We start from the raw sequence: 23,442 nt of genomic DNA on the forward strand, positions 1-23,442 counted from the left end.
TGGAAAAAAGAAAAAAGAAATCTCATAACAAATTTGCTTACGGCAGCAAGATTAGTTGTAGCAAGAAACTGGAAAATGAAAATAAATGTGGAATTGGAGGATTGATATAAAGAAGTTTGGAAATTAGCAGTTAATGATAAATTAGCATGTAAATTGAAAGTAAAAAAAGGATTACGGAAAAGAAATGATTTTGACGAAATATGGAAAAAATCTATTGAAAAAGTATTAAGAAAAGAAGATGGGAAATTACCTTCACGAGATGAATTTTGGATGGAGTATAAGGATGGAAATGGCACTGGGTGAGGGGTGCACTGAGGTGATATTTAGTTATAGAATAAGAACAATGTAAAAGTATATATATATATATATATATATATATATATGAAGAAAATGTTATGATTGTATTATAAAACTTTGAAAATATTAATTTAAAAAATTAACTGTCTCATCTCCAGGCTAAACATACGCATTCTCCTAGGTCTCTCCTCATAAAGGCATGGTTTTCAGACCTTTCACCATTTTGGTCACCCTCCTCTGGACATGTTCCAGCTCATCAACATCCTATTATGTTTAACAATTACCTGTATGGTTTTTAAAGATTTCTGAAAGTTGATAATTATCTCTAAAACCTGGCAGGTAGACAGTAAAATGAGCCTGCCCTGAGCCTAACACAGCTTGCCAGGGACATGATAAGCATCCTGTTTTGTGGAAGAACAGTAGAATTGTCAAGCATCCATCCTGTTTGAAACAGGAATTGCATTCATAGGCACAGTAAACAAGACCAGGCCAAGACAATTTGCTGCCCTCACCAACAGAAAAATTCAACAAAACCTCAGCAGTTGCAACAGAATAACATTCACCACCACCTCTAAGGGTAGACAGTTAGCTGGGGTAAGCAGAACAGGCTATGTGACACACACAGCTCTGTCTACCAGATAAAGAGAATGGCCACAGCTCTGTCCATCAGGTAAAGAGAATGGCCAATGAGCTCAAGATGTTTGCCACTTCCACATGTACCACAGAATTTGCTGCCTAAGGTGGTTGCCTCACTGTGTCTAACGTTAGGGCCAGCTCTGGAAGTACAGTCAGCCTTTAGTATTCACGGGGATCTGTTCTGGACGCCCCCCCCATGGATAACAAAATCCGCAGATGCTCAAGTTCTGTTTTCCCCAGTGGTGGTGCATGCACGTGGCCATGCTGCCGTTAGGGACAACGGAACATCAATGGCGGCACATGAACATGGTCACGCTGCCATTAAGGACAACCCCTGTTGTTCCCAGTGGCAGTGCAGCCATGTTAGGAACAGCGGGACCTATGGTGGCACAGCCACAAGACAATGGGGCTGTCCCTCATAGCAGTGCAGCCACGTGCATACACCACCATTGGGGACAACATGGGCTTGCTGTCCACGGATGGCAAGTCCGTGGATACTGGGGGCCAACATTCAATGTGGAATAGTTTATTCATTTAGACAAAGGAATTGTAATACCAAACATTTGTATTATGAACATTTGGACTCCTGCAACCCCTAAAAATAGATGCGGAGGCTACCACTAAAAAAAGTTTTTTATTACATCTGACATATTTGCACTGTTGATTTTCTTCTATGAGAAATGAAATATATGGTGAGGGTATCTGACATTCTGTTGGGCTGGTTGTTTTTATTTCAGAGCTGCTGAGGACTGGGAAGAAGACCGAGAACCCTTCAATGCCAGCTTCTACCGGAGAAGCCTAGATAACAAAGGCTACATCTTTAAGCCACCTTATCGGGATGGTAAGTGTAAAGAACTCCAGACAGAAATTCTTGGCTTGGCTTGGATTCAATTTGGATACTCTTTATAAATATGATGCAACAAGATTTATTTCATTTTAGAGTTATTTTAAAGGCAGTCTGGAGTGTTTTAACTGGCTTTTAGATATGTTTTAAATATCTTACCTATTGTGCATCCATCACCTGGGTAGCCTGAGAGACAATAAGGAAATGTCTTTTAAAACAAAAAACAAAACAAAAAACAAAACAAAAACAAAAAATGCAAATAGTTATCTTCCTGCTGGACAAAATTGCTGCAGTTTTTCCCCTCTCCCTCCCCTTTCTTTCTTTTCTTTTCTTTTTTCTATTTTTTCTTTTTCTTTTCTTTTCCTTTTTTTGAATGATTTTCTCATTTGGAACCTGCTTACAAGTGAAAAGAATTGTTTTTGTGCAAAAAAATGTATTTACTACAAATTGCTTTGAGAGAACTAAATTTTTGTACAAAGTAGTATTCAAATGTGAAAGATCATAGAAGAATGTACAATTGAGATGTGTCAAATATTAAGTCATGTTATTGTTGAGATCATGATAATCTGTGAATATTCTTTAAATCCCTTGATTTGCAAGAACTGGCACCACGAGTCTGGTTAAGGGCTTACTACAAATACATGAATAGTCATATTTAGTGTTTCTGTACTGTTTTCCCTCTTCTTGCTCTTGGCATGGTTCCTAAAGAGCTCTGATACATGGTAAGCAATCAGCCCTATCATCTCTGCAGGCACTGGCATTCCCAGCTGAGAGTTCCTGCTACATCTTTGCATTAAGGTGTATTACTGAGCTTTTTGTTTTGTTTTTTAAGGAATGAACTAACACATTAATTGTAGTTCATCACTTGCCATATATAATGCAGTTGCTATTCAAGGCCTGAATACTACTTCCAACTAGAATAGCCCATGTGATTCAACAGGATTCATGTAAGTATAGACTTACCATTCAGCAGTTGATTGAATGGGTCTACTCTTGATGGGATTAGCCATTAGATTTAGGTCCCTGTCATAAGCAAAGGGCATTGCCTAGGTAGAAAAAGTGTTCTTTCTTTTTGTAGCCTACCAGATAGGGTCGTGAAAGGTAAGGTATCACTTTCATTTGCCAGTAAGATGAAGTGAGTAGCAGACATTGGCAGAAGGCAGCCTTTCACTGTGTCATCCAGAGGCATAGAGCTTTGTCATAGAACCCAGGAGGTTCTTTCTGGCAGTCATACTGTGGCAGTACCATCCACCACAGAAAATAGGTCTACTTTTCTTCTTTTCCCTATAGACAACTACAGAGGATTGGAGTTGGAAAACAACACGGTTGGGATTCTTGTTAGCACAGCTGTTGAGCTCAACTTTGGTGAGAAGCACCTGAAACCAGCAGGTAAGAATAATAAGGTGTTACCCTTCAGCAGAGACTATGGAGATTATCACATTACTTTTGCTCCTGGCATATATGTGGGATGTAACTTTAAGAAGGTGGATCTTATTGCATTCACCCATCACTAGGCAGCAGATAACCTGTTTGCAACCCGGGCTTCTGCTACAGCTTTTCAAGAACAGGAAAATCCCATTCATGAAAAGATGTGGGAGAAGCCTGGAGAAGGCCAGGTTGCAAATGGGCTGCCTGCTGCCCTAGGATGGGTGAATGACATGATCGGCAGATCATCCCACATCTTTGCCAGGATTAAAGGTAATGTGATAATCTCCTATATCACTTTGTATTTCTACCTTGAGTTTGGGTTTTCTGATTTGTCATAGTTTAACCCGACATTCTTGGGCTCTGAAACCATTTATAACCTCTAGATGTCTACTGGTGACATAAGCTAGAATCCTGTTGATTAGTCCCAGTTCGAGTAGATCCATTGACTCAACTGTTGTATGGTGAGTCAAAACATAAGCAGTAGATCTACTCTAGTGAAGACTGATAATAGGATTTTGGCCAATAATTCCAGCTTATAAAAATTACATTTCAATAACTTAAAATTTCACTTGATCATTTAAAAATAGAGTTTAGGCATCCAAAGAATATGGGCATAGTTACCCAGGGAACATGAACACAACGTATATAAGAGTTGCAGGTGTCAGTAATTTTCAGCATCTTATTCTCTGCAGTGCTAGAAATTTGGGGACTGGAAGAACATTCTGTTTAAGGGAATTCTTATGTGTGGGGCAAAGCCCCTGTTTTGCTCCCCAGTAGCTATACCCCTGGATCAATTTTTGAATTTATCCAGGGCCTCAACTTTAATTTAGCCTTACTCAGGATCCCGGGGGTTGGGTGTTTTTTTTTGGGGGGGGGGGGCGGTATTTTGTTTTTGTTTGTTTGTTTGTTTTAGATAAGCAGGGAGACACATGTCTAACATAAAGTTTTTCCCCCTAGTGGTTGGAGTGAAACTTGACCTGGAGGCCTGGGCAGAAAAATTTAAAGTCCTTGCAAGTAACCGAACTGAAAGGGATCATCTGGGATCACGAAGAGTAGGTGGTGAAGAAAACAACCTCCTGGGAACAATGTTGAGGGCTTTTATCCTATATATGACACACTGAGAAGCACTCAGAACTCCACACCATATTACAAATATTCTTGTAGTACAGCAGCATGGTAGTCATCTTTGATATGTCAGGCTTCTTCCAATGACATGTTTGAATCCCCAGATGTTATCCATATTTCACTGTTGCTGAAAAGACATCCTAATAGCCTAATCTATCTGATACCTTTTAACCCTTCCAGTTCATTTTTCAAATTCCTGCCCTCAAAATACAATTTAAGATTTTACACTTGGAACTACTTTAATGTCTCTGAGGAAGGTATTTCATAAACAGGTATCAGCACTGTAAAGGCTGTACTCCTCATAACCACTGGTCTACCATCTCAGGTCTCTGAAACTCAGAAGGAGGGCCTCAGAAATAGCTCTTCTGATTCACAGAGTGCAAATATCCTTCTCCAAAATCATGTAGAATTTTCTAGATCATCAGAAGTGTGACTTGAACCCAGAAACTAACAGAAAGCCAGTGAAGATATTTTAACACCAGAAAGATACATTATTTATTTAATTAATACCCTGTCTTTATCCTGGTACGGGACCCAAAACAGTACACAACTCCTTAAAAGCATAATACTATTACAAATTCTTAATTTAAAGTTAAAATACAATTGAACTAACTAATTTAAAAACACAAGTTAAAATAGCATTACATACAAGGCATTTAAAACATGATGAAATAAAAAAAAAACTAGACCCTTTCCCTATTAAAAGTTCTACCTGCTATCACCAAATGCATCCTTAAATGAAAACTTCTTCATCTACCAGTGGAAAGAGAGCAGGAAAGGAGCCAACTAGGCCTTCCTTGGAAGGGAGTTCCACTGTCTGGGAGCAGCCACAGAGAAGGCACTCACTCAAGTCCTTACCAACCGCCTCTACAAAGGTGCAGAGACTGAGAGAAAGCCCTTCCCTGCTAGTTTATCTAAGGAGATAGTTTTTCAACTAGTCTAGACCAAAGACATCTAGAGCTTTTTAATATATATATATATATATATATATATATATACACTTTCTTCTTTCTGATAGATTTCTTGCAACAATAAATGTAAATCTGGGATTTATAAAGCTTTTCAAAACATCCTGTTTCATACCAGAAGCTCATGTTGTACAGGGGCACATTGCACTCTAGGGCTTTAAAGGTCAAAACTAGCACTTTGAATTCTGACTGGAAACAGACCAGTAGCCAATGCAGCTCTTGGGGGGGGGGATCGGGATCACATGATCCCTCTTCCAAGCCATGGTCAACAGCCTGGCCACTTGCATTTTGGACCAGCTGAAGTTTTTGAACAGTTTCCAAAGGAAGCCCTATGTAGAGTACATTACAGTAGTCCAAACAGGATGTAATCAAGGGACTATAGCCAGATCTGACTTCTCAAGAAAAAAGTCCAGCTGGAACACTAGTTTTAACTGTGCAAATGCACTCTTGGACACAGCTGAAACTGGGGTATCCAGGTTTAGTTCCAAGTTCAGGAACAAGTGTTCCACTCTGTAATTCCCAATTAAGGATCTAACAGTGTGTACCATGTTCTCAACCAGTTTCTGTTTCTGAATAGTTTTCAATGACTATCCCACATACAACACATTTGGGCAATCTAACCAATACATTGCCAAGGCATGGATAAGATGTTAATGCTATCTTTACTCTCTCTACTTCCTCACAGTTCCCTTCTGACTATAGAATTGTTTGATCTATTATTCTGAAACATGTGTACATACTATCTTTTGGTAAACTAGTTTTGAGATGCATTTAGAACATGCTAACTTTGATTCCCTCTCTTTGGTTTGCAGTGTGACCCCTCCACAAGCTGTGAGATGGACTGTGAGGCTAATTACAAGGTAACTATGGGACATGCAACTCAACAGTTACTTCCTAAACTGAGGCGTACCATAATAATGACTTGTGTTTAGTGTTTAAAAGCCAAACAGACCTTTTGAACACTAGAATTGTTTGGACACTAGAACTGCTGAAGTAGTATAACATACATTATTAGATGTTCTTTATCTTTCTCCAATAAGTCATATGATATCCACATTTGTTTTTTTAAAAATCTGTTTGAAAGATGCATGCAAATATTGCCATACATGCATCTAGATCCAATGGTTTCAAACATACATGGGCACACACTTTCCAGTCTTCATTTCCAAGGCTTCTATTCCATTGCCTATAGACTAGCACTTCTTTGATCTTTACACCCATGGAAGTGCCACAGATAAACTGAGGCTGTTGCCACACTGCAGAACTAATGCAGTTTGACATCGCTTTAACTGTCATGGTTGCATCCTGGGATTTGTACTCTCCTGTGACACTAGAGCTCTCTTACAAAGAAGGCTAAATATCTCACAAAACTACAAATCCTGGAATTCTATAATCCTGGTGGTGCAATGGTTAAATGCCAGTACTGCAGCCACTCACTCACAAACCACAAGGTTGTGAGTTTAGTCCCAGCCAGAGACTCAGGGTCAATTCAGCCTTGCAATAGCAGCTTCATTCATACTGTACTAAGCATCCTCTAAGTGTTTTACAACTGTAAACTAATTGCCCCCAACAAGCTGGGTACTCATTTTAGCCACCTACAGAAGGATGCAAAGCTGAGTTGACCCAGAGCTTCTGGCTGGGATTGAACTCACAACCTTGTGGTTTGTGAGTGAGTGACTGCAATACAGCCATTCAACCCCTATGCCACCAGGGCTCCTTGCATCCTTCCAAGGTCGCTAAAATGAGTATGCAGCTTGTTGGGGGCAATTAACTTACAGTTGTAAACCACTTGGAGACTGTTTAGTGAGGTATGAAGCATTATATAAATGAAGCTGCTATTGATAACATGGAACTGTGGAAGTTAAAGTGTCAAACTGCATAATTCTGGGACTAGAACAAATGTTGCTGGACTCCTGTTCCTGTCATTCTACAAGGTGGCACCCTTGGCCTGATGGCTAGATCTGGTGGGAGCTGCAGTCCAACAACATCAGAAGGGCAACATATTTGCCATCCCTTTAGCAGATGTTCCTCCACCAGGATTTTGTAAAATGATACAGGTCTGTCAAGCAGATAGCCTGTTAGTCTTGAGGTGTAATTCTGCTTATCCAAAAATCTACATTAGTCTATGACTAATAACAGCTTTCCAGAGTTTCCAAATGAAGTCTTTCCCATCCTGTAACATAAGATCTTTTTCTTCAGGCTGCGAAAATCTTTTTCTTCAGGCTGGGGTCATGCATCAGTAGATGCATGTCTATCACATAGCTACTATTCTGTAGATACCTCTCCTGAGACTATAGAAAAAAAACCTTCACCTCATAAACAGCAGAGCCTCCCCAACACAGCAATTTTCATTTTGTCAAGGAGCAATGAGCAGAGACACGTCCACCTGTTTTCTTGTAGCTAAACATGCTGTGACAATCATCTGAAGAGACCTCCTGAGGCCCTTGCAATTTCTCTACAGATGATGTCTTTGCAGTGTGTCCAGCTACAAAAGTAACAGCTGGAACTGTCCCCATCCCCGCCAGACAACACAATATGCTTTATTGGGGGGCTATACTGTTTATTTGGTGAGTTCTGGGGTGGATTTTGGCTACTGCATGGTTGAAACAGAATTCCAACCTACACAATGACCATAAAAGTGAATTTTGATTGTGTAGGTCTGTCTTACACCATCATGGGGTTATTCATACTGTGAAAATAATCGCAGTGGAATATGGGTTGAATCCCTGTTGTTCATATGCATTTCAAATGCATCCGATTAAGTTTGGGGACAGCTGCCAAAAACCCCACTTAACTTAGGATAATCTGTCTCATTTTCCCCCCTGCGTTTTCATAAAAGATTTGCATTGCTGACTGTATGAATAACAAATGCGAATAGACCCAGGATAAACCAAGCTAAAACTCTGCATGCCTTAAATATGTTTCAAATACATCTGTATCATTGACTTCATCTTTATTCGCGTGCTGACACATGTGAGCAACAGAATTCGCAGAGATGTGCACAGATGTGGTTCTGATTTTAAAAGAATAGTGTGAATAATAAAACAAGAATACATTAGTGAGATTATTTGGATAGTCGAGCTAAAAAAAACAATGTCTGAATAGGGCTCATAATTCACTAACAGGATGCTAGTCCATGGGTCTGATAAGCTTTGTGTTCATTGCTCTTGAGGTGATGCGATCTTGAGGCAATGTATCAGAGCAGGGGTGGGGAGTAGGAGTAAGGCGTAAAGGAGTAAGAGGTTTTTACAGAAGTAGGAGTAGGAATAAAGAGTAACAAAATAGATTTGTTATTCCTTATTCCTCTTATTATATTGCACATGCAAACACAAAAAAACCCCAATTTTATTATATTGCACTGGGGAAGGGACTGGGAGGCAAAGAGAGGCATTTACACACACACACACCAGCCTTGCAAACCAACCAGGGCTTTTCCCCAGGGCTGGGGAGGAGGAATAGGAGTAAAGAGTAAGAGCTTTTTACAGGAGTAGGAGTAACATTAAGAAAAACAATCTGGAGTAGGATGAGGAGTAACTCTAAAATCACTACTACTCCCTAGCCCTGGATCAGAGGCAGCCTGGCAAGTATCTTGCTATAGGCCAGGGGTGGGGAACATGTGGTCCTCTCAATATCAGTGGGCTACAACTCCCATCAGCCCTAGACAGCAAAGCCAATTTGCCCACCTCCGCTAATGCTGAATAAGAATTTAGAAGTTGTTGACCAGCAAACCCTTAAGTATTGTTCAATCTTACAGGACCTCCTCTGTGTGCTCATTGATGATGGGGGTTTCTTGGTCCTCTCCAATCAGGAGGATTATTGGCTGCAGGTAAACTTCTTTTTTTTAAAAGGAATCTTAAGAATTTAGATTGTGCTCCCAGAAACAGGACCTCCTATAAATTTCAGTTATACTGAAGCGATTGTGGTATTTATTTCATAACAATGCCTGACTAACAGCCAAACATTTAATCATGCACATTCAACATTCTTTCCTATATCTAAAAATGTAATAAACATTTTGTGGCATTTAATGTTTTGTCCTTGTAATGTATTTTCCTTTGGCTTTCTGAAGGCTGCCCAGAGAACCTCTGTTATCAGATGGAGAAAGAGAGTATAAGTAAAATAAAAATGTGTTTAGTGCTGCTTCTTTCTTGCCCTTTATTTCCTTTTTGGGACTATTACTTATGAGAATAGGGCAGGAGGCTGACAGCAGTGCTACAGGAAGGAGCCTAGGAGGGGAACACACAGCAGTTTCCATGGAATTATTGGTGCCCATGCTTTTCCAGGTAGGAAAGTTCTTCAGCGAGGTGGATGCTCACTTGATGTCTGCTCTCTACAACCACTCATTCTTCGCAAGGAAAGAATCATATGACTTTCAATCTGTCTGTGCCACAGAAGCTCCAAGCAACACTGGAGGAGCACCACGTGGGGTTTATGTGGTGAGTTGTGGTTGCCATGCACTTACTGAAGTTTAGAAGCATTGCATGTTGATGTGGGAATTTGCTTCAGATCTGGGGATCAGGTGATCCTGGACAGCAACCAAAACAACTGCAGATGTTCAGGAAACTTCAGTGAGAACAAGAGGTTTATGTGGTTCTCTCTCCTGTTACAAACAAAATAGAAAGATGTTTGAGGGTTTAGCATGGATAGGGATTGTTGCATGTTTTAGATGCAAACTAGTACAGTTTGTGAAATATTATTGTGTGATATCTCTAATGGTAACAAGAATTCTGTAGAGATTTTGCAGGCTACAACCTAGTTTGATTTGAAATTTGAAAGCTGCAATTATACAAAAATGTATCATACATTGCAATTGGAGGTGGTATGGATACTTTTCCTATATTGGAGGCAATTTTCAGGGAGAATATTATAGTTGCAGTCTGGGGCAGTCATTTAAGTAACTTTCCAGTTGACATCTATAAGGGATGAACTGGCCCTCCATTTGTCAGTAATGCATTTGTGATGACACAGAATAAGCACAATTCTGTTTGTTCCAGTAAGTTCTTTAATTTTCTGCTATTAGTTTCACTGTGGGTGTGCAGAACATCCAGAAGTGATGTGAAAGATGACTGGTGGCCAACAAACCAGAGTATCTAAACCACTGAGATGTTTCAGTTATCTCATCTTTGTCTAGTAAAAGTAAAATGAAAGTCTGAAATCTTGAACCTTGTGATGTGACAAATAACAATACAGTGGCCCCTTGGCATCCTCTGGGGTTTAGTTTCAGGGCTCCCTGTGGGTATCAAAATCCATGGATGGTCAAGTCCCATTAAATACAATGGCATAGTAAAATAGTGTCCCTTATATTAAATGGCAAAATCAAGGTATACATTTTATAATTTATATTTTTAAAATATTTTTAAGGCATGGATAGTTGAATCTGTAGATAGAGAATCTGTGGATACAGAGGGCCAACTGTATTTACACACCTTCATTTTGTGATTATTATCTGTGGATATTCTTGCAATGCTTATACAGTAGTTGGATTGCCTTGGAACTCATTAACATCTTGTTTTCTCTCTGTGCTGAGCCACCCAATTCCTATGTATATGTAATTACTTTTAGGCCTTTACCAATGGCAAAGCACCATTACTGGAAATCAGTTTTCCCCCTGCAGTATATAAGGAAATATCATATCCACCCCCAGTAAAGATACACTAAAATATGATGAAAAGGTGGGGAATTAACAGTACATTACATGACCTCTCAGGCCTCTTGCTTGGTTCTTACTTTAGTAAGTTGCAGCATTTTGAGTTTGTGCTTACAGGGCATTGTGTTTACAAAGTAGCAACTGGTTTGTTAAAAACTAATAACTAGTTACTAATAACTTCTTTATCCTTCCATATCCAGCCAACAATGGCAGATTTCCTGAATCTAGCCTGGTGGACCTCAGCAGCAGCATGGTAAGTCCTTTTGCAGTTTACTGGATGAGTACAGCAAAACAGGAATATAATATATTGAGCTACTCTGCAAATAGCATAATGGAATCATAGAAGCCACATCATGGGGCAGTTCTAGGGCTTCAAATGGGAGGGGGTTGGCAGGGGGCTGGACTGGATGGCTCTTGTGATCTCTTCAAACTCTATGATTCTACGATTCTATGGAGATTACTACACATGTATTTTAAACTGCAATTACAGTAATAAAATGGCATCTTTGGTGACACCTGTCACATGCTGTTGCCTCTGACCTGTTGCTCCTGCCAAGTGTAGTTAGGGTGCTCTTTTTCACTGATGGGGGAAGTCCATCAATAGCTCCCAATTGTGCAGCTGTCCCAGTACTCCTTCTGTGCAAAATGCCGCTGCTGCGACAGCAGCAATTTTGGCACTCATGTGATGTCAGTCTCCTCTTCTCCCCCTGTCCGACTTCCCCTGCACTATTCCCCAGTAGTCTGATTTGCTTTTTTTATTTTTGTATTTATTTTCTTTTTTAAAAACCTAAATTGCATTACCAGAACTGCAGAATTGTATTTAAAAAGTAAAAAATGAAATTAAAAGAAAGGCATGCTGGATAGGACAAAGGGCAGGGAGGTGGGTTTAAGGGGAGTCAAGAAGAGAGCGCAATGGCAGGAGCAGCCTCAATTGTGCAGTTGCAAATATGTGCAATAATGGCTGCTCACAAAACAGTATGTTTGCATTTTCATTCATTTCCATGACTGCAGAGAGAACAGGACTTATGTGATAATGTCCTATGATTTATTTCAAAAAATGTTAGTAGAATTCTAGGAGTTCTTTGGCCCTTTCTAATCTTTTGACATCAAAAAGTAAAAATAGTCATCTTCATGTCTTTTTAATCTTTTAAGACAAGGATCCTATTTTGACTGGTGACATGCACATTTTTTCTTCTCTGGTCAGCTAACAGCTCTTCCATTTTCTTCCATAAGGTCTCTGTTTCAACAGTTCTTGTATGGGCTAACCTACAACAGCTGGTTTCAAACAGGTAAAAATTTCTTGCTGTTTTTATGCAGTCTCAAAGATATGATGTAGGGGAGCATTGTGGCTTACCTTTATTGCTGAGTGAGGCACTGTACAGACGGGCCCTATGGGGCGCCATCGTTATGTGTGAGGGGCGGCGCTTCCAGACGCAACTCACCCCTCGCACGTGACGAGGGCGTCAAAATGGCAGCGCTCTGTACATACGAGCGCCGCCATTTCGATGTGATGGACGCCTAGAGTCCGCGCATCCCGGTGTCATTGTGACACCACTAGTGTGTCATTGGCGCACTGCGGTGTCACAATCGCACCACAGAAAGAACCTGCTTTTTGTGAGTTCTTTTCGCTGCGCGAGGGAGCTGTGCAGTGTGTCCACTGCGGCTCCCTCACGCAGCAAACCAGGGCGGCAAGAGACCACCCTTTTTGGGCAGTCTGTAGCCCGCCTAAGATTTTGAAATGGGAAATAAGAGGTATCTACGTATTGTCAAAAACTTGGATTTGTTGCTGAAACTATTCAACACTCCTGCAGAATATCTCCCTAAGATCATATTTTCCAGCATATATTTTAAGACTGCATAGGATGCATCTAGGAAAGAATACTATAAAAGAGTTTAAGGTGGCGGGGGGGGGGGGGGAGCTCAAAGGGGTTTGATTATCAAATCCCCTATGTAACAGATCTCTAGGATGTCTTATCCTTCATTTCCTCCAAAAGTGGTCATTTACACCAGAACTGGCACTAAACTATCAGTTTGATCTCAAGTAGCTGCAGTTCTAAGCACAGTTACTTAAGAGTATACCCCACTGAACATATTGGGACTTTCTTGACAGTAAACAAACATGCCATGTGCCATGTGCCATGCAACTACCCTTGAACAACCAGGAAAAAAGATGTAGCATTCACTCTTCTCTGAAGGGCAACAGCTTTTCATCCCCAGACATACTTGCCCAAATACAGTAGTGCCCAGACACATTCATGTGACCAGTCAGTGGGTTGCCTTGGATGTGTAGCTGCATCCAGAAGCCTCCATCTTCCTTGCATACCCAGAGTAAAAGAAACCTGTCTTTCCCATTCTGTGGCTGCACCCACAGTGCAGAAATAATTCTGTTTGAAACCACTTTAACTACTATGGCTCAGTGCTATGGAATCGCTGGGATTTGTAGCTTGCTTACAGAGCCACAGAAAGAGAGAGAGAGACCAGTTTAAGTAGCCTGGCAGAGATTTACACTCAATCAGCAGTTTTATTGAATATTAGTCTCAGAAGACTACAGTCCTGTAGACATCCATCTGAGTAAGTCCCATTGAATGTAGCAATGCTTACATCTGAATAGGCATGTACAGAGTTATAATGTTGCTGTATTTTATTTTAGATAATCTAGGAAGAGCAACAAAATGCTTATTTATCTTGCATTTGATGTTGTCTCCTAACAGAAGATGTCACAGCAGAAGGAATGGAGTCCAAGGAGACCAGTTGCATCATGAAACAGACCCAGTACTACTTTAGTACACCTAACAATACAGATATCAACTTCATTGACTGTGGAAATTGCTCCAGGTCAGTGGGAAATGCCCATTGTATAGAGGTTCATGAAACTATCCACAGGTCTCGGTGTGCAGAAAGTCATTTAGGCCCGAAACAGATGATCCTTTTGAGCTGCTATCTTGGCGTCTTTGGAGCACAGCATTTATACACCACACGTCCCGTAGTTGCCCAGGCCATTTACATATGGGTGGCTTCAAGGTGCTCCGACGGCGCTGTGTTTATACACCACATTCTGCCAGAGTGTCTTAAATCAGGCTTCTGGCAGCGGTGGGGTGAGAAAAGCCCACTTTTTGCCAGCTGAAAAGGAACAGCTCTTTGCTACTCCTTTTTCGGCCAGGGTAAAGGCAGATTGGATCCGCGGCATGTGTTCGCTGGGGCCCCAATTTATCTGCAGAAGAGGTGGCTTCAAGCCTCCCCTTCCACCAATCTCTTTCACCCCTAAGACTTCCAGGCTTAAGTCTCTTTTAAAAAAAAGGTTAATGATTACCAGGTTTGGGGAGATCAAGGAAAATAATGAAAGACCATGTAGTATTTTGTTTTAAATTATAGTATACGCCTGTTGTGGTTATGCAGACTGATTACTTTTGAGTAATAAGCAATACTGTACTGAGTACAGAGTGCATATTTATACTAAAGATTGATACAAATTTTATACATTTTAATTATCACAGCTCCCTCTCCTCTTCCACATAATCCTGGGAATCACAGCTTGGTGCAAGTGGTGGTATGTTAACAGACACCTAGCATTACTAAAGGAACTGCATTTCCCAGAGTGCCTTGGGAGGAGCTAATGATGGTTAAAAAAGGTAGAGGAGCAATCTACGCATTATGTTAAATACATTTAAAAATCTAAAATACTCCTAGGGAGCGAATAGGATTCAAGACTATGATGGACAGGGATGAGGAGTTTAAATGTCACCACCTTTAAAATTTTATACCCTCCAACACATTGTTGTTTGCATTAGCAGGAATGCTGCCAATGGTATCACTGGAAGTTGCCCTTTTGGTGCATACAGCCATAGTGGGAAGAGTTGATTGGGAGCATGGCAGAGGAAGAAGGGGTCATCCCCCAGAGTCTTGACCCTAATATCACCTCCCCAAGATTGGTCTTCTCGATTTATTAATACAAAGGGGTAATATAAAAATATAGTAAGTGCAAAAATGCACACAACATAATTTGGCCTTATGACTTTCTTGTAGATAATGTCCAGTAAATTTTTAAAAAGCAAGCTTGAGTAAGCATAAATGCTTTAGTGCATGTATTTCAGCCTTTCTGTCTAGATGTTTCAGACTATAATTCTCACCCCCAGCCAGCATGGGCAGCTCTTATGTTGGCAGGCAGTGATGGGAGCAATAATTCAATCCCTCTGGAAGGTGCTGTCACAAACCCACCACCACCAGATGGGTTTGTGGCTGCCCACAAGACAGGACAAGGATGACCAAAATTATAGGTTACATTAACTTGTGAAGAAGAAGCTACCAGCATGTCTTTACTGTCCTCTCAGCCAGAGTCAGGATGAATTCAGATCTACACAAGATATCACTAAGATTCTAGGAGTCAAACCAGCACTCCCTGCTCTACAGCCTTAGGCAAGGAAACTCATAGACAATAAAAGAAGTTAAAAGGTAAGGACTGGATTCAGTCACAAAGGTAGTTTTGGGGATTACTCTCCCCGCTCCACACACACAGAGACATTATTCATTTATAAAGGATGAGGGGAAGGAAATGCTTTGGAATTAACAAAACAGAGTAACAGGAAGTATAGGTAAAGCTAACTTAAACATACAACATTAACCACATTAGGAAGAGATCCAGGGTTGCAGGGACCAAAGCATGACACATGAAAGAAAATGTGTTTGAGGCAATTGAGTAAACTGCAAGACTGACTTTTCTACTCAAAACTCAAGGCATCCAAGATGGTGTCAGCTGGTCAATCATAGGGCCTAAGTCCCAGTACCTCTATTTCCCAGCCTTTTGTGGACATATAGATGATCATATGAACTGAACTGAAAAATCTGTTCCAGCAGTCAGGCTTCACTGTGGTTCCAAGGAAACAAAAAGAAAAAAGAAATGATGCTGTTCAGGCAGTTATGAATCCTCTGACTAACATAAAATTAGAAGCTGGTAGAAGTCTTCATAAAAATGCTTTTTCTGATAGATGCCAGGTTGGTGAAAGCTGGTTTACTATTTGTTTTCAAATACATTGGGTGGATCAAATTCATTCCAGGTGGTACAGCTTGAGCAGGGAAAAAAAATACAGTAATCATTGCATGTTGCTTTTCTGAGAAAAGTCATTAGCACCACTTGTTGCTTTATACTCTTATTTTAAAATAAACCTAAAAAGTCTATTTTTAAAGTCCCAAATCCTCCCTCATGATCCCTCCAAATGTTACTTGAAAGAGAATAGAGCATATCATCATGCTGGAACTTTTCACATTAGATGCAATCTCCCTACAATTAGTACTTGGACATATGTTCTCTTCCTATGGGGCCAAAAGTGACTGCAATATTTGTTTTGTGAACTGAGATGTTCTGAAAGAAAGTAAAAGTAGTAAAAATGGCATGATAGCAACACTTCACCATTCTCCATGAGTCAACCGCGGTGTTCATGGAGTTCTTGGCAACCCTGAGGATGAGAACTCTCCAAGACCCCTGTCTTCCACTGGTCTGCCCAGATCCTGAGGGCTCAATCCCATGGTCTCTTTGACTGAGTCCAGCCATCTAGCGTGTGGTCGTCTTTTCTTTCATCTTACCTTTCCAAACATCATTGTCTTTTCTAGTGATTTATGCCTTTTCTTGTGATGTGGCCAAAGTATGACAGCCTCAATTTAGTCATCTTGGCTTCCAGGGAGAGTTCAAGTTTTATCTATTCTAGAATCCATTTGTTTGTCTACTTGGCCATCCACAGTATCCTCAGCACTCTTCTCCAGCACCATATCTCAAATGAGTTTATTTTCTTTCTGTTGACTTCCTTTACAATCCAGCTCTCATATCTGTACATGGCTTGGATGATTCTCGCTTTACCTTTTGTTTTTTTCTCCTCCAGGCTGTTCTATGCACAAAGACTGGCCAGCACCAACCTTCTATTTGTTGTCGCAGAAAAGCCAATATGCAGTCAGTGTGAATCCACCAAGCTTCTTCAAGCAGAGATAAAGGGTATCCTTTGTTGCTGAGCACTGTTGCATTGGACAAGAAAACTTTCAACATGTTTGACATGACATTTTCATTCCCAAGGAAAAATACAATGACAGATTGTCATTCATTTACTTTTTTCTGTTGTACCTCAACAAAGTAGAACAGCTATTGCCCCAGCAGCTCTCATGATTTCTCTGATACTATTTTTTTCTTCCCAAGAGTAGTAGTGGCTAAAATTACAAAGTGTTCATTAAAAATACACTTTATACTCATTTAGTATAATTTAGTATTATAGAAGCAAACTTAGGCAGGTTACAGACCGCCTATTTGGGGCGGGCTGTACTCGCCCCTTTCCCCGGTGTATCGGGGCCTCAGCGGTTAGAACGGCAGCCGCTGAGGCCCCGATCCGCCACTTTTCAGGCTGCGGGGAAGCGGCAAAACGCCGCTTCCCCGTAGCCTGAAAAGGGGTGTCCTTGGGGCTTCAAGCCCCAAGGACACCCCGTGGCGGCGGGGAGGGGGAAAAAGGGGCCGCTTGGCCGTCTGAAGACTGCGCCCAGCGAAGCAAAGCGGTGCCTCAAACCGAAACGGAGCTCCTTCCTGGTTCGCGCTAAGGGCGCCCTGGCGCAGAGCGAGGACATCACGTCCGCGCTGCCCTGTATAGAGGCGGCGCAGCCATGACATCCTCATGACAGCGGCCGTCTGGAACGGCCGCCATCATTTTTTACACGCAGAGCGCGTATTAGGGTTAGGGAGGTGCAGAAGCACCGCACCTCCCTAACCCTAGTACGTGCTCCGCGCGTACTTTCATGGCGGTCTGTAACCCGCCTTAATTCTCCTAATTTGGGTCTTGCATACCTAAAGCTACACCATCCATACATAAGAGGAAGCATTTATCAGACTCAGGGAATCATTAGATTCAGGGAAACCCAAAGGTTTTAAGGAGTACCATGAATGAATGAATAAATAAATAAATAAATAATAAAGTAAAAAATCACTTTATGCATCTAAGAAGGGGAACAGCCAGATGAGGACTGAGCATAGTCTGCAGCCACAGAATAGTGATAAATTGATAACTTGATGAAAAACAGCAACAGAAAACCAGAGAGGAGAGGTGGAATTAAATATTCCCAAAGAAGCTGTGGGCAGCTGGTATACCAAACAGGAGTACTGCATAATCTAGGACTTTGTTGCAAGAACCACTTGTAAATTACAGAAGAAAATCTCTGATGCCCTTTCACATTGCATAGTTTCAACACTATGATTACACTTCAACTGCTAAGATTGTTTCCTGTGGAATTCTGGGGTTTGTATTTTGGAGAGGCACTGATGGAGAATTCCAAACAAATTTGAAAATCCCAGGATAACATAGGATGGAACCATGACTGTTAAAGTGAAATCACATTGCTATAAGGATGTGCTGTAAAATGGCCTGCAGACAGAAATGCTACATAAAGTAGTGGCTTGTAATGCTCTGCCTGGAGTTTCATGTTCTCCCACCCATTAGCAGCTGTCAAATCCTGAAAGGTGCTGCTGCTTAGCAGCTGGGAGGGAAGGAAGCATGGTGGCAATTCAAATAATGAAGCAGCTGTTCTCACCACAAGGGAGTGCTCACAGATAAGCCAGGAGCCAGGAAGAAGAGCTACAAAATTCCCCATAACTGCTATTTAACATTTAAAATATCACATTTGTATTGAATTTCTTGGGGCCCATTCACACTGAAAAATAAACTAGTTTCCAAACCTGTGTAAATTGGGGAAGTTCACACTTGTGCCGGTTTTTCCTGGAGGTAGTTCACATTTGCACCAGGTTTGCCTGACCCAAATTCAGGGGGGGACTGGTGCAAATCCCCCTTAACCCGGGGGTTTTTAAAATGGGGGGAAAAGAGATTCTTTTAAAAAGAACCCTGGAGCCTTCCTCCCCCTCAATCTCCTCTCCCTCCTCCTCCTCTGTCTCCCACTGCCCCTACCTTGGAGCCTTCATCACCCTGGATCTCCTCTTCTTCATCTGCCAACTGCCAGGATTGAATCCTCCATGGCATTTTACCACGTTCCCAAATGTGAATGTGAATCTGGGATAAAATGCCATGGACAATCATGACAAATCAATGCCATGGACAGATTCAATTGGGGCAAATGAATGAAATAAGCCAGTTTCCACACTGAGTTATTTCTGAATGTGAATGGGCCCTTAGCCTAGTTGTTTTATATCACCTTTCTTTAAATAACCTATCTTGTGTTTAATTTATTATTTTTTTGAGCTACATTTTCTTGACAATGCATAGCTCCACCAGGAGATCGCAACCAGTGTGAGCTAGTAGAAAGACCACGGTATCGAAAAGGTCCCCACATCTGTTTTGACTACAATGCAACAGTAAGTTGAAGAAAAGACTCTCATGCAGATACATGGAGTACATGGCTGCACCTGAAGTGGGCTTATTCTATGGGAAGGTTATCCTCTTGGTTTTTAACTTCAAGGGTTGAAAGAACAGGACAGAACCTTCCTTGTCAAAAATAAACTACTAGTATGGTGAGAAAGGACTGTCTTAGCACTTCAAATGGCAAGCTGAGCACAAGTCTATTAACTGATGTATTCATAAGGAAGTTCTCTAGCCTAAAAACGCAAGTAGCATTTTTGCTGCAAAATAATGTTCTTTGCAACATCTGTTCCACATTGTCTCTTTCATGAAGCACTTGCATTCCAGTAACAAAATCTGGAACAGCATCCAAACTAGGGAATGTATCTGAGAGGTGGTGCAGCTTTTATTATCTCTCCTTTAAATCTCACTGGAGTTCAGTTCTCTGACTTTTAAAAGTGCAGGTTTCCTTCTGTACCTCTAGAGAAACAGTAAACAACAAGTTCATTCCAGAGTCCACATAACACAGTGTGGATATAATCTTAGGAGAATGTTGGGAATGACATGTTGACAGAATCTTGACAAGACTGTAATTCATGAGCTAGAGTGTTGACCCTGCAAAAGTAATGATTACAAGAGACCATAACTTATCTCTGACCATGTGTACAGAAAGTCTCTCACAGAAATCTCTCTTCCTTTTGTTTCCACAGGAAGACACCTCAGATTGTGGCAGAGGAGCCTCCTTCAGGCCATCCTTGAGTGTCTTGTTATCTCTGCAGTTCCTTCTCCTCTATTTGACTGCCAGTTGCCATTCACTGCCCTTGGCGTCTTGCCTTTGAAACATCCATTTAGTCTAGCTCATCCATTTTTGTTTTATGCACCATCTCCATCCCCTCCAGACTTGCCAGAGGAGGGCAGCTGCCTAGTCTCATCAACTCTGGTCTCACCTTGGCACTCCCTCATGAGGACCGTCTTGTTCTTCACTCAGAAGTCCAGAAGCTATGCTCATTGTTTCTCGTTTTCCTCCATCCTCTCCTTGCCCTTCCAGGGTCTCTGCACAGCAGGTTGTGCAAACACAGAGCTCTGAGCAAGACTTGGGGAAGCACGAGCCATCGTGACCCTCTCCAGATAGTGAACATCCTTGGGCTTTTATTCATTACTCCTCTTTTCACCCATTGAGCTGTTGGCCAAATACAAAGAACAGTGGCCTCATACCGTTTTTCCCCATTGAATCTGTGGAATTCTGGGAGACCTTTGTCAGTTTCCTCAGGAGATTTCTCATTATTTTATTGTTTTTTTAAGGTATTTATTCAGCAATGCTGACAAATTACTGTTCTGTTTGAAACAATTTACCTTCCCATCCCAATCATGCAAAACAGTGGAAGCAGCAGCAACAATGAAAAATTATAACAGGAAAGAAAAATATACTCTTGCCAAATTGATTCTTTAGTTAACTTTTCAGCCAATTCCAGTGGCTTGTCAAACTCAAAGTAATCCTAGGATGTCACTGCAGCATCTCCATTCCACCCAATACACTCTGTGCTTTCTGATGCCATCGTTGCTGAGTCTCTCATTAGTTAGATCCCATCTCAGATCAATTTTAAAATTATTATTTTTAGCCTGAAAATTTTAATCTAGATCTTTCTACAACATCTAATTTCCAAGCATTTTAAACAGATAAATTATGGTATTTATTGTCATCAACAAAGACACAAAGAAAAAAAAAGGTTTTGACTTGAATTTTATGGTCAGTATTATTTATTTAAATCAGTTAAGTGCAAACTAAGAGGAGCTGGAAGGCAAGCAGGGGAAGAAGAAAAAATGTAAAACTCTGTGGGCACTCTTTTCTATTAACCCACACATGGTTGAGAAGCACAGTGGCTCTCACTGTTTTGGCAAAATGAATGGCAAGATAATCTCATTCTAGTGAACAAACAGTATGACCCAAACTCAATAATCCCTGACTCCAGTCATTACTTTGCCTGTCCCATTCCTTACTGGGCCCAGACATGTTTGAGACAGTCAAGAAAACAAGACCATGTATTATCTTCCCCAAATCACTGGAAAGACTTCACTATGAAATTTTGGTGGCCTCGTTCCTTTTGAGGTTGGCCAGTGGTGGAGTTGGCTAAAACAAAGAGGGCCTTCTTCCTACTTCACGGTGTCCCATTTCTAGTAAAAGATATTGTCCACCACACTGGCAGCAGTAGTCTGTGCCAAGCCAAACCAAGAAGGTCATAGCCAAAGGTTTTCTTCCCCAGTGTTGTACAGATACTGAACTGTACGATTATAGTGCCCTCCATCTATCCAGTCCTGGGATTACCTGGAAGTGGTGAATTGAGCACAACTGAGCCTCTAAAAGCAGGTATTCTGCAGACAGTTAATTATCTTCAGTGATCATGTATTTTACCTGGGAAATATGAAAGTGTGATCATAATTGACAGCTGCCATTCAGCTGATACAACACAGGACACTTCAGATGGCTCTCTAGGCACATATTCCATGGTTGAGATTGTTACTGATGGCAACAGCCGCACAATGTGTTGCAGATATTAAAATAAGAGTACATACATCACTCTGTCCTCAAATGCTGCCTATTGTTTAGGACTTTCCTAGAGGAAGTTGCCAGCCTTTGTGCCTACTTCTCGTGCACATACAGTAATAAGCATACTTTCATCATTTAATATGAACTATAACGCTTAGTCACAAGACAGTTCTAGAATCTCCTTCTCTTCAGCCAAATGCCCCCCTCTCCACTCAGGAGTCGCCAGCAAAGTGAGAAGGATCCTCTCTAGTTTCTCTTTCACATGATGTGAGAGCAGCTGTCTGAAATTCACTTCGGGGCAATGTGAAGAACTGCAGCATTGTACATGTAGTACAATTTGACACAAATTCATCAGTGGGAAGCAGTTAAATACTGCATTGGTAACCGCAATGGTCTTTCCTTGTGGCACAATGTGATGTGGTGCAGCTTACAGTAGCATGACAAAATGTGCACAACAGTACTCCTCATTTTGATCTCATATGCTCGTTTTCTCAACCAAAAGCCTTTTCCATGAACTGATCCCTGACATACAACTTATTGTGGGTTATGAATTTCATTTGCATTTATTACCAAGAAATACAGAAAGCAAACAATGACATCACAGTTACGTAAATCTGTATGTTTCCAAGCAAAAAAAGCAACCAATCTTACAAACCAATTCACAATGTGTCTCTATGGGTACTTTGTGATCCTGGCTGGGTATAGTTTGGGGAAAATGTCCAGCAAAGAACGAGGTGTACCCGACTCCTGCAGTGGCTTCATGGCTTATGTGTGACACAGACTCTGCCACTTGTATTGGCTCCATAGCTGTGTTTCATTGCAAGGCATATACAAATATGGTCCATCTGGCAAAGCTCCAGTGTCTTCAAAATCATCCTACAGCATACAGTGTAGGTTATCTTCAGAGAAAATGAGTCAGTGATCTTACCTGAAGGAGAATTTCTGTGATCCTGGTCTAGTATAGCTTGAATGGTGAAATCGGGTCACTACTATAATAAATATACTAGTTTGATGCAATTACATAGTATATGTCTTGTGCAAAAAACAAAAATCTTTGAAAGATCTGAAGACTTTTGGAGAACATATTGTGGTGATTTTCTCTTTCCAAGAATCCTTGTTCTTGGGACCTGGGAGTTGTTTCTTAAATCTCACAAAAGCCAGCTTCATCTTGATTCCTCTGCCCACATAGCCTCAGCCCTACCTGCCAACTGATTGTTGTATGTTTCAGATCATTGACTGAAAAGGTTTTGCCTCACAAATCTTTCACTAGCTTACTTACAATGACATGCCACTGGTGCTAAGAGTATTGTTTTGCTTCTTTGGTCTTGTATGCCACTTGGTCTGTGGCTTCATTTGACTAGTGCTCTGAACCACCATAAGGTGTACCTCCTTAGTAGCAGATATTGAGAAATAAACAAAGCTTAAGCAAATACTGTAGCATTATCTGCTTACCAGGAAATGGCAAAGGATCTCCTGTACTTGTCTTGTTTACAAGGAGAGCTAATTTTGTTTAAAAAGGCTTTTCCCATCTTCTGAGTACTGTACCTTACAAGACTGGCAGTATAGATAGCTGTTTCTTGATCAGACACAAGACTGGTTGTTACTGTTTTCTATCACACAGTCATGTTACAGCCACTCCA

General features: G+C 41.0%; 1 protein-coding gene across 3 annotated transcripts in view; it reads left to right on the forward strand.

Moving 5' to 3' along the window:
* Nucleotides 1-23,126, forward strand: part of CACNA2D2 (calcium voltage-gated channel auxiliary subunit alpha2delta 2) — an 815,448-nt gene extending 792,322 nt beyond the window's left edge. For all 3 annotated transcript variants that reach the window (XM_042451084.1, XM_042451085.1, XM_042451086.1), the window contains 12 exons: nt 1,671-1,774; nt 3,068-3,166; nt 4,163-4,257; nt 6,111-6,158; nt 9,053-9,124; nt 9,582-9,734; nt 11,146-11,198; nt 12,179-12,234; nt 13,657-13,780; nt 16,816-16,925; nt 19,186-19,274; nt 19,968-23,126. In XM_042451084.1, coding sequence (XP_042307018.1) covers nt 1,671-1,774; nt 3,068-3,166; nt 4,163-4,257; nt 6,111-6,158; nt 9,053-9,124; nt 9,582-9,734; nt 11,146-11,198; nt 12,179-12,234; nt 13,657-13,780; nt 16,816-16,925; nt 19,186-19,274; nt 19,968-20,096 — 1,132 coding nt within the window. In that variant the 3' untranslated portion in view covers nt 20,097-23,126. The remainder of the gene's footprint in view (nt 1-1,670; nt 1,775-3,067; nt 3,167-4,162; nt 4,258-6,110; nt 6,159-9,052; nt 9,125-9,581; nt 9,735-11,145; nt 11,199-12,178; nt 12,235-13,656; nt 13,781-16,815; nt 16,926-19,185; nt 19,275-19,967) is intronic.
* The last annotated feature ends 316 nt before the right edge of the window (nt 23,127-23,442 follow it).

This window comes from Sceloporus undulatus, chromosome 2 (genome assembly GCF_019175285.1).
Source record: "Sceloporus undulatus isolate JIND9_A2432 ecotype Alabama chromosome 2, SceUnd_v1.1, whole genome shotgun sequence".
Taxonomy (NCBI): Eukaryota; Metazoa; Chordata; class Lepidosauria; order Squamata; family Phrynosomatidae; genus Sceloporus; species Sceloporus undulatus.